The following is an 11826-nucleotide window of genomic DNA, read 5'->3' as shown; positions in this document are numbered from 1 at the left end:
CGCATCAAGCTCCGCCCTATCGATTTCGTCACTCAGTGACTCATAAGGACCTGGTTAATGCTATTTGGCATCTAACTGTTTAGTGTTGTACAACTTTAAACCATTGTATCTACTACACCATGAGCGCCATTTCTTGGATGTTATTTTTTGTTTGTTAGAGGAGGCGAACGGGTGTCTACAGGTGTTTTATAACTGTGAGCGCTACCTCTTGTGGATGAATTCTCCGCTTTACGAAGCAAGCGACCGCAGTCTATTGGAGGTATCAGCCACTTTATAGTGTTGTCCGGATCATGAACGATTCGGATCTTTGATCCGAATCTATTTTGTGAGTCGAATCATCCGAATCATTAAAATGAGTGATTTGGATCGCAAAGGGGGTGGGGCCAGGAGCAACACGCCCCCTCTCAGCGGGCAGTGGGGTCCTGGAAGCAGAGCAGAGATGGATCGCTCTGTTGGAGGGGAGGCAGCCTTGCACAGCCACAGGTAGATGAGAGAGAGAGGACATCGGTGCCACTGCCAGATATGTGTAGAGCACACATACTGGCTGAAATGTGCTGCTCATTATAGGCTGTCTGTTCCGCAGTTGTGCACAGTGAACAAATTGGAAACTTTTGGCACAGCTCAGTAACGTTACAGGCAGCGTGCTGGGCTAGGACAGGACAGGCACTGTGATTGCTGTGCAATATGATCCTCATGCACTACTCTATACAGCTGCACTTCACTTCTGGGAATGCTTTGGGGAATGGGAGTTGGGAGTATACAGATGAACATAGAGGTGAAATATATGTAAAGCCATAGGGCCCAACCGTCCCGATCTCGTCGGGACTTTCACGATTTTGGGGGGCTCTCCCGCTGTCACGGTATGAGCCCCCCAAGTCCCGGGCAGCAGTGGGTAGTGAGGGTGGAAAAAAAATGATCGAGGCGCCAGCCGCGGGTAAATGGGATGCGGGACGCGTGTATCCCATTACTACCTCCCTCCCTCCCTTGGAATCTGGCCCCCCCTGTGTCTCCCACCTGTTTGCAGAGTGCGCAGCTAAGCGGAGCGGGCTGTCAGCTTACCGGTATCCATGGACGCATACCGATGTCCGGCTTCAATCTGCTTCCTGTGACGTCACAGGAAGCCAGATGGTGGTACGCGTCCATGGATACCGGTAAGCTGACAGCCCGCTCCGCTTAGCTGCGCACTCTGCAAACAGGGGGGAGACACGGGGGGGGCCAGATTCCAAGGGAGGGAGGGAGGTAGTAATGGGATACACGCGTCCCGCATCCCATTTACCCGCGGCTGGCGCCTCGATCATTTTTTTCTTGCATTGGCACCCTCCTCCTCCTCCTCACCCACCCATCCACCCACCCACGGACACCCTCACCCACCCACCCACGGACACCCTCCTCCTCCTCATCATCATACATGGGGGAGACATATGTAAAAATTATTAGGGGATATTATTAATTTAAAAAAAATTCAATTTTTTTTATGGTAGGTGTGATGGGGGGCGTGGTTAGGGGTGTGGCCTAAGTGTCCCGATTCTTAGATTTAAAATGTTGGGAGGTATGGTAAAGCATATGATTGCAGCATGTGGGTATTGTGTGCAAACAAACATTTCTGCTCTCTGCTCGTCCCTCCTCTGTCCACTCCCTGCCCTCTATCCATCTTCTCCCCTTCTCTGTGTGTCCACCCCCCTCCCCTTCTCCTGTCCTGCTAGTCATTTCACCCCCGAATGCTTCCTTTGTAAAATGATCCGAGATTCGGATCAAAGATCCGGATCTTTTCAATGATCCGATTCGAATCATCCGGATCATTGAAAAGATCCGAACTTTGCATCTCTGTGTAAACAGTGACGAATCAGCAGTGAAGAAACCGCACTGTACTCTCGTCTATGCCTAACCTTACCTGACTTCTTTCAGCACTCAGTCAGCAGTGTCTTGATTGTCACAGTTTAATAAAGCTTGTTTGCAAAAAAAGAAAAAGAAAACTACGCCCAGTCCATTTAGGTTCTAAGCTAGTCACGCCCTCTGTCAGTAGAGTCTCAGTCTGTGTCGTTGTTACTGGTTGTGTCTTCTCGTTCCGATTCCAGTCTGACAACAGACGATGACAGCCCGTCCATACCAACTAGTGATATTCGGAGCTTCAGGCTTCACTGGGCAGTTTGTGGTGGAGGAGGTCGCTCGCGTTGCGGATGGAGTGGAATTTAGGGATCAGGGGCTCCGCTGGGCTGTGGCTGGCAGAAGTAGGAAGAAGTTGGAGGATGTTCTGCAGTGGGCTGCAGACAGACTTGGTGAGAGCTCTAAATATGTTTTGAGAGATTCTGCACACCAGACTCTGTTGGTGATGCTGGTACAGTTCGCTGGCTTTTTTTTGTGTGTTACTGGACATTGTACACAATTCTGCTCATTGGCAAGCCATGAATTTCTGATTCAAACGTGTCTGCACTTGTTCTAGTTTATGTCTTGTTTAATATTGTTGTACTATGTCACCATGCTGGCAATTGGCCAGAGATGCAGAATGTGTTGGGTTGCCATTGTACTTTCAGCAAATCATTAATTTCTAACTCTCAGACTTGGTCCACACTACATGTGGATGCAGAACGCAATCCGCGGTCCGGGCTCCGGTTTAAAAAAAAAAAAGGAACATAAGGATAAAAAAACAGATCCATGCCGCGTTTTTGCAGCACATTTCCAGTTCGTTCAATTGTGGCCGTGAGAGGGCCGTCATGCTGAAGGGGGGCAGTGGGCACAGCGGTGGGGAGGTGGGTCGGACCCCCTCACCTGGGTGCCCCCTTAACCCTGCTCCCCCTCCAGCTAGTTTATTTTAAAATCAATTCATCAGCGAGCGTGTAACTCAATCACTTCCTTGTTCCACCACTCGTGGCGTCACTTCCTGCAATGCCGCCCAGTAAAGTACAGAGGGTGGCATTGCAGGAAGTGACATGGCAAGGAAGTGCGTGAGATCGCCGCTCGATGCCCAATTCATTTTAAAAGAAACTAGCTGGCGGGGAACACGAAAAGGGTGGACCCAGGTGAGGAAGGGTGGGTCCGACCCCCACCCGCCGCTGTGCCTGCTGCACCCCTTCTTGCCTGCTACCCTCTACAGCATGGCGGACCCCTCCCCCACACAGACAGGGCTGGGACACTGGAAACAGATCAGTTTCTGTGTCCAAAGCTGTCTGTGTAGAGGGAGATCTGATTTTACATTGGTTTTCACCAGGTCTGTGGAGTCGGAGTAGGGGCAATTTTGGGTGCCTGGAGTCGGAGTCGGGAAAAAAATGCACCGATTCCGACTCCTAATGAATTTAAACTGTAATTAAAATAGAAAATATGATAAAATCTTCTATTTCTTAAATAATAGTCATCATAAATAATTTATACATAGAGTAATAGCTGTGCTTAGTCCACAAAAATGAAATAAACCAATCAAAATTAGTTACTTGTGCTGCTTCAATAAAGCAGTCCCCGTATTTTTAAAGTCAGATATACACATCTGATTGTGACTGTGTATATGTTTACACAGGAATCTTTTATATATACAAAATAACATCTATGCTGTAAGTATAAAGCCTGATGTGTAGCTGTGTCACTAATAGAGATGGTCAATGAGATGGAAATAATTCTGCCTTGATTCTGATTTATGCAAATGTACTTTGCTCATGAAATCAAATAATTTGATATGTTGTTAAAATTTGGTTTGGTGACTACGAATTAAATGGTACCTGAGAAGGATGAAAAGAAAAGTTTTTTTACATACCTGGGGCTTCTTCCAGCCCCCTTTAGGCTAATCAGTCCCTTGCTGTCCACCTCCACCACCTGGATCTTCTGCTATGAGTCCTGGTAATTCAGCCAGTCAGCGCAGTCTGGCCGCATGCCGCATGCCGCTTCCACAGCCAGGAGCGTTCTGCACCTGCGCAACAGTGCTGTGCAGATGTTGTACGCTCCCGGCGGCGGAGTGTGTGCATGCGCACTACGCCAGACTGGCTCAAGTACCTGGACTCATAGCAAAGGATCCAGGTGGCGGAGGAGGACAGCAAGGGACTGATCGCCGGATCCGTTTTTTGAAGTGGGTGAAGACGTCCACTATTTTTAACATTTGTATCCGTGGCTCCGGTTTTGGTCAGGGCCCAATAACAGAGCCACGGATACGTTTTTAAAACAAATGTGAACTGAGGATGGGAATACACTAGGCAGAAATGCTAGTGTTGCGGAAAATGCACGTAATGCAAGTCAGTGGGCTGCATGAAAAAAACGCATATGTTTGCGTTCAGCAATGTGCGTTTTTAAAAATGGTGGTTTTGTTGCATATTTTTCCAAAACACAGCAGAAAGACACATAATGAAAGTCAATGGTGACGCAAAGGTATTGCGTTGTAGTGCGTTTTTTTTATACGTGTTTAAAAAAAAAAAAAAAAACAAGTTTGATGATACATTTCTGCTTCCTGTTGACTTCCTAGTGATTGAAAAAAACTCATATGCGTTTTGTATATGCAAACCGCAAAAGCATTAAAACGCATGCAAGATGCAAGAAAAACTGCATGTGTGGGAAAAAACGCCAAATGCAACCGCACTAAAAACGCACAAATGCTTATGCAGCAAAGCGCGACCTTTACTGCACTGCCTAGTGTGTTCCCAGCCCCTAACTAAAGACACACTTTTTTTTTTCTATAGTTATCGCCTGAAACGATCAGTAACTTGCTTGAAATGGCAGTTTTGTGTATCAAAGCTGTATAGGCAAGGGTTAGGTTAATGTTAGGCATGTGTTAGAGGTTACTGTGAGGAAGTGAGAACTTGTAAATAATACTGATATTTTAAATATCACTGATATATTGTATCACCACATTGCTGCAATAGTTCAAAACGTACACTGCAACTGGTAACTGCTGCAGGTGTGTGTGTGTGTGTGTGTGTAGTAATGTCCTTGTGCAACTTTAATCTAGAACAATACAGCTGTAATAAGTCAGAAGGTCCAGAGGGCAGTACAGCTTGCTAGATTGCTCAATACCATTCATTGTTTTTTTTTTTTTTTTTTTTTTTTTTTTTTAATCCTGCTTGTTTTGGGTAAGTGTTCATTTTATTTCCACTGTGTGCAGTATAGCACCAAATATCAGTTTTAATTTTTTACAGTTCGTCACCTGTTTGTTTTGTTACATTGTACTATGGACGACTGGGGTACACACATCCAGTTTTGATTGGCGCAGCAGCAGTGGAGAGCGGGCATAGAGCAACAACATTCTTTCCGAGATCCACATGCGACATTTATCTTACTCCTCCCAGGCCTCTGTCGAGTTGGTAACAGTGTCCCTTGTGATGATGTAGCCGCATGTCATCACGACACGACTGACGTCTGGGAGGAACAAGATGAATGCCGCGTGTGGATCCCAGAAGGTGAGTTGTTACTGCTCTGTGCCCGCTCCCCCATCCGCTGTGCCTATGCCTGGCTACCTATACTGGGGGTAACTATGCCTGGCTACCTATACTGGAGGCACCTACCTGGCTAACCTATACAGGGGGCAACTATACTGGAGTCACGTACCAGGCTAACCTATATTGGGTGGCACTATAAGCTGGTTACCTGCCTATACTGGAGGCACATATAGCTGGCCTACCTATACTGGGGGGCACCTATGAATGGATACATCTACTAGGGGACCTATAGCTGGCTACCTATACTGGGAGCACCTATACCTGGCTGCATGTGGGGGGCTAAATTTTTTACATTCTTGTGGGTGTCAGGGCAGCCTAGAAACTGCCCTGACACCCACACCAACCTCTCATTGAATGAGCTGTGGAAAGTCCCATTCCACTTTCCTTTGCACACTCACCGCTAATTAGTGACCAAGTACTAGTTGCTAGGCAAGTGGGGTAGGACTCAAGCTACTTGCATTTTACTGTGATCCCACCCCACTTGCCTAGCAACTAGTACTCGGTCACTGATTAGTGGCTCTGTGGCTGAGTGATTGTTTAATGTCAAGTGGGACGGGATATTCCCGCAATACTACAACTGTTATATTTTTATATATGTGTTACAGCCAGAACCCGAAGTTGGCCACTTCGCAATCTGGCCGGCCAATACCCGAACTTGACAGCTACTGCAGCCAGTATACAAAAAAAAAATCTTTGTTTATGACTTTGGCAAGACAGACATGAACATACTCCAGAGCTGTCCGGCCAAGTCACGAAAATCTGCATAAAATGCCAGCTGGCAGCTGCGGTGGTGTCTGACGTTTTCAGGCTTCCTCTATCTTGTCCATACTGCGTCCCATCTTCCGCTTGCTGTGTCCTCTCACAGAGATAGTGAAATAGACCATCAGCGGGCCTGTGTGTGTGGTCACTGGTCTCTCCGCAGCTTCTTATTGCAGCCACATGCTTTGCCGGTATTTGTTGCCCTATTTCTACTTCATAGGGCAGTTAATACCAGCAAAGCATGTGGCTGCAATAAGAAGGCGCAGAGAAATCAGACGGAGGGGCTGCCCCGTCTATTTCGCCGTCACTGTGAGAGGAGAGAGAGGATGTGGTGAGCTGAAGTTGGGAAGGACGCAGCATGGAGAGGTTAGAGGGATCCTGTGGACATCAGTGCGAAGCAGGTGCTTTCACTGCCGGGCGCTGAAACCAGGAGCCCCATAGCAGCAATGTTATGCTGCGCAGGGCACGTAAGGGTAATTTGGTGCTCCAGCGACTGCCGGACCCCAATTTGCATCTTCCTCCGAGTTGCGACAACTCAGAGGGGGAATAGTATTTAATGCCGCCGGGGAGTTCGGCTCTCCCGGCACTGAAGTTACCGGGGGTGCATATTAATTCGGTGACGCTCAGTTCGGCACGGTGAGAGCAGAATGACGGCTCTCACCGCTGCCGCTAAATTCTGAGGCGGCGTTAAATACTATTCCCTCTCCGAGTTGTCGCAACTCGGAGGGAGATGTAATTCGGGGTCTGGCAGCCGCCAGAGCCCCGAATTGCCGTTACACGCCCTGCGCAGCATAGCATTGCTGCTATGGGGCGCCCAGTTTTGCCGCTCGGCTCTTAGAGCCGCGCACCGAAATCAGCTGATTCGCTCACTGGCGATGCAACAATACATAGGCCGTCAGTGACAACTGCACTACAGCCTACTGTACTTTACTGATTTTTTTTTTTTTTTTTTCCAAATTGGCCGGTTAGCTCTGGTCAGGTTGCATTCTGAATGACCGAAGCATGCTGGTCAGTTCCTGAAGTGGCTGGACTTTGGGTTCTGGCTGTAACATATACTGTATATACATTAATAAAGAGTTTGTTCAACGTTGACCTTTTTCATTTTTATAAGGGTAATTATGATAATTGTGTAGTACCGTAACTGTGATACCGTCATACCGTGGTACTTTTTGAGAGTTATTATACCGTGAATATTTCATACCGTTGCAACCCTCTAGTCTTCATTGCAGTTCCCAGTCATAACACGTGTTCTGCAACTGACCACTGTGAACCTAGCCTCAAAATACAAAAGTGGTCATACCTTATACCCTACAGCACGTGTCAAACTCAAAGCCCGTAGGCCATTTTATGTTGCCGACAGGAGCGTAATATATGCAATGTGCATCATTGCTTCAAATGAGGTTTATGCCAATTTAAAGCGCAAAGCCCACTAACTACATATCTCGCATTGGACTTTGATTTTGTGACCCACAGAGACATCCCATTAACCAGGCTATTTTTTTTTAACAAATTAGAGCTCTGCAGCTTTAATGGCTTGCTGCAGAGCCACACAACCGAGCACACAAATGACCCCCCCCTTTCTGCCCACCAACAGAGCTTTCTGTTGGTGGGCTCTGATCGCTGCTGCAGGCAGTGTCCTTTTTTTTTATTAATATAATTGTCTTTTAAAAAAAATAAAAATGACTTTTATTTATTTTTTTTTTTTTCTATCCCTGATTTCCCTCTCGCGCCAGCCAATCTCAGCGATCAGCTCTCATAGACATCAGCCTATGAGAGCCAATCGCTCTCTGAGCCTCTCTAGGGGACAGCCGAGTGACACGGCTGTCCCCAGTAAAGTGCAGCCGTAGATCGCAGCGCTGTACAATGTAAATAGAATAGCGGTGATTGCTGCTATTAGACTGATGGCAGAGCTCCGTCATTTGAGTTGGGATGCGTGCATATCGGCGCGCGAGCTTGGCGTCTTTTGGCGGTCCTGGGGCTACCACCATCCCGACGCCTATCGGCGTTAGGCGGTCGGGAAGGGGTTAGAGTTAGAAATACAGTGCTACCCTGGCAAATTTTGACTTATTTTTATTCAACCATCAAGTAATGTTTTGACAGGAGGTGACATACAGGAGTTGGACAAAATAATGGAAACACCTTGAAAATCAACAAAATATATTTTAATATGGTGTAGGTCCACCTTTTGCGGCAATTACAGCCTTAATTCTCTGAGGTATTGATTCATACAAATTGTGAATTGTTTCTGAAGTAATTTTAGCCCATTCTTCAGTTAAAACACCCTGTAGTTCTTTTAGAGACGATGGCAGCGGAAATCGACTTCTTACTTAAATCTATACTAACGACCATAAATGCTCAATAATGTTGAGGTCTGAGGATTGTGGTGGCCAGAAGAGATGTTCAACTTCATTAGAATGTTCCTCGTGCCATTCTTTAACAATTCTAGCTGTATGGATTGGGGCATTATCATCTTGAAAGATGGCATTCCCCTCCGGAAACAGTTCTTGAACCATAGGATGAACTTGGTCACCCAAAATTGCTAAATAGTCTCGGCTGTTAATTCTTCCATGAAGGGAAATCATTGGCCTGGCGGATTTCCAAGAAATAACACCCCAGATCATCACATGGCGGGGGGCCATGTTTTACGGTTGTAAAAAGGCAGTCTGGATGAAATGCTTCTTTCGGCTGTCTCCAAACGCACACTCAGCCGGAGGTCGGAAATAAGGTAAACAATGATTCGTCAGAGAAAATCATTTTTCCACTGCTCGAGGGACCAATTCTGGTGGTTTCTACACCACTCTAAATGCTTTGAAACATTTGTCTTTGAGAGCAGAGGTTTTCTAATTGCAGTTCTTCCGTGGAATCCAGATTTGTGCAGCTCCCGACGAACAGTTTTTGTGGAAACTGGGTTCTGTAGGTGTTCATTCAGCTCTGCAGTAATTTTAGGAGCTTTGCAAGCATTTCTAACAATTTGATTTAGAGTCTGACGGTCTCTCTCAGACCACTTCGATTTTCGGCCACAACTGTGCTTTGCTGAGGACTTTTTTTTTTCTTCTCTTTCAAAGGCAGTCGTTACTTTTGAGACAGTACTTCTTGAAATGCCAAGCATTCGGGCAGTTTCTGTTACAGTAGCGCCTGCCATACGAGCACCAACAATTTGGCCTCTTTGAAAGTCTGAGAGATCTGCCATTTTTATAAATTATAACCAACTTTGATTTAAATATCTGTAAAAAAAAAAAATTTTGATTAAACATATCAAATAAGAAAAATAATAAACAAAAAAATTTAACCACTTCCGGATTCTGGGTGGTTTGGCTGATCTGTGCTGCGGGGGCTCTTCAGCCCGCAGCACAGATCAGAAATCGGGCAGGGCGATCAGACTTCCCCCCCCCCCCCTTTTTTCCCCACTAGGGGGATGTCCTGCTGGGGGGGTCTGATCGCCGCCGCGCTGCTGTGCCTAGCGGGGGGGGGGGCTCCTCAAAGCCCCCCTCCGTAGCACTAGTCCTCCCTCTGCCTCCTTTCTAAAATGGGGTCACTTGTGGGGTTCCTATACTGCCCTGGCATTTTAGGGGCCCTAAACCGTGAGGAGTAGTCTAGAAAACAAATCCCTCAAAATGACCTGTGAATAGGACGTTGGGCCCCTTAGCGCACCTAGGCTGCAAAAAAGTGTCATGTGGTATCGCCGTACTCAGGAGAAGTAGTATAATGTGTTTTGTGGTGTATTTTTACACATACCCTGTTACTTTATAAACTATGGGCTTGTAATTAGGGATGGACGCAAAACTGAAAAAAATGCACCTTTATTTCCAAATAAAATATTGGCGCCAAACATTGTGATAGGGACATAATTTAAACGGTTTTATAACCAGGACAAATGGGCAAATACATTTCATGAGTTTGAATTACAGTAGCATGCATTATTTAAAAACTATAAGGCCGCAAACTGAAAAATAAATTTTTCCCACATTTTTTTCCTATTTTCCCTTTAAAACACATTTAGAATAAAATAATTCTTGGCATAATGTTCCACCTAAAGAAAGCCTAATTGGTGGCGAAAAAAACAAGATATAGTTCATTTCATTGTGATAAGTAATGATAAAGTTATAGACGAATGGAAGGAGCGCTGAAAGGTGAAAATTGCTCTGGTGCTTAAGGGGTAAAACCCCTCAGTGGTGAAGTGGTTAAAGCCCACCCCCATGAACACCTTACATTACCCCCCCCCCCCCCTAATTATAGTTTGTAAAAAAAAAAAAAAAAAACACACTAAATATCGCTTATAAAATAGTTGGCCCAAATTTCCTGCTGTAAACTATAATTGTATGGGCACCTATGGCAGTGCCCAAACTTCCATGGCTTGCCTTCACCCAGATTTCCTGCCAGATTACCCCCCCTCTAGAACAGGTAGCCAGATGACCTTCTTTACAGTATAGGTAGGTAGCCAGGGACGGGATGGGTCGGCACGTTACCTGCGAATCACATACTAGGAAGCACTGGCTGGAGGCACTTTGTTTAAACTATTTTGAGTTGAGTTTGCTGGATCCCAGTGCTTTAAAGCACACCTTACCCGAGGCAAATCTGCCTAAGGTAAGAAGAGAGGTATGTCCACCTCTCTTGTACCTCTGTGCGTTTTCCATACCTCTCTTTATTGCCCCTGGTCCTCGTAATTGGTCCTTGAAAAATTTGACATTTTGGCTAAAGTAAAATTTTTAGACAGGAAGAGGCAGGCTTGCTGTGATGTTTCCTCTTACAACTCTCCCATTCCCTCCTCTTCTCTCCCCCATTCACTCACTTTAAAGAGAATCTGTATTGTTAAAATCGCACAAAAGTAAACATACCAGTGCGTTAGGGGACATCTCCTATTACCCTCTGTCACAATTTCGCTGCTCCCCGCCGCATTAAAAGTGGTTAAAAACAGTTTTAAAAAGTTTGTTTATAAACAAACAAAATGGCCACCAAAACAGGAAGTAGGTTGATGTACAGTATGTCCACACATAGAAAATACATCCATACACAAGCAGGCTGTATACAGCATTCCTTTTGAATCTCAAGAGATCATTTGTGTGTTTCTTTCCCCCTGCAGCTATCTTCCACTGAAGTGTCAGGCTGTTTCTTCCTGCAGAGTGCAGACAGCTGTGCCTGTATGTAATTCCTCAGTATGTGAAAGCCCAGCCAGCTCAGAGGAGGATTTATCCAGCTTGTAAAAGATAATAGAGCAGAGGGAAGCTGCACTAATCTAAATAACACACAGGCAGTGTGCCTGGAGGGGGAGATGCATCACAGAACCACAACACTGAAGAACTTGGCAGCCTTCCAGACACTGGCTGACAAGTCTGACAAGAGAGAGATAAGTTGCTTTATTACAGAGATGGTGATAGTAGAACGTGCTGCAGTAAGCTAGAGCACATTAGAATAGATTTTGGAACTTGTAGGATGGAAGAAAACCGGATGAAATTTTTGTTACGGAGTCTCTTTTTAAGAGGAGGGAATTGGAGGGAACAGCACAGCAAGCCTGCCTCTTCCAGTCTAAAATTTTGACTTTAGGCAAAAGTCACGTTTTTCAATGAGGGATTATGAGAACTGAGAGGGTGGGAGGGGAGCCAGGAGAGGAACGGGCAATGCATTATTTCATGTATGTAATAAGGTTTTCTTTACTTAA

General features: G+C 45.8%; 1 protein-coding gene across 1 annotated transcript in view; it reads left to right on the top strand.

Moving 5' to 3' along the window:
- The first annotated feature begins 1999 nt into the window (after positions 1 to 1999).
- The window catches only part of LOC137570837 (saccharopine dehydrogenase-like oxidoreductase), a 196534-nt gene continuing 186707 nt past the window's right edge, over positions 2000 to 11826 (top strand). The window contains exon 1 of the mRNA XM_068279545.1: positions 2000 to 2276. Coding sequence (XP_068135646.1) covers positions 2090 to 2276 — 187 coding nt within the window. The 5' untranslated portion in view covers positions 2000 to 2089. The remainder of the gene's footprint in view (positions 2277 to 11826) is intronic.

Source organism: Hyperolius riggenbachi, chromosome 4 (genome assembly GCF_040937935.1).
Source record: "Hyperolius riggenbachi isolate aHypRig1 chromosome 4, aHypRig1.pri, whole genome shotgun sequence".
Classification (NCBI taxonomy): domain Eukaryota; kingdom Metazoa; phylum Chordata; class Amphibia; order Anura; family Hyperoliidae; genus Hyperolius; species Hyperolius riggenbachi.
This window is presented reverse-complemented; position numbering and strand designations above follow the sequence as displayed.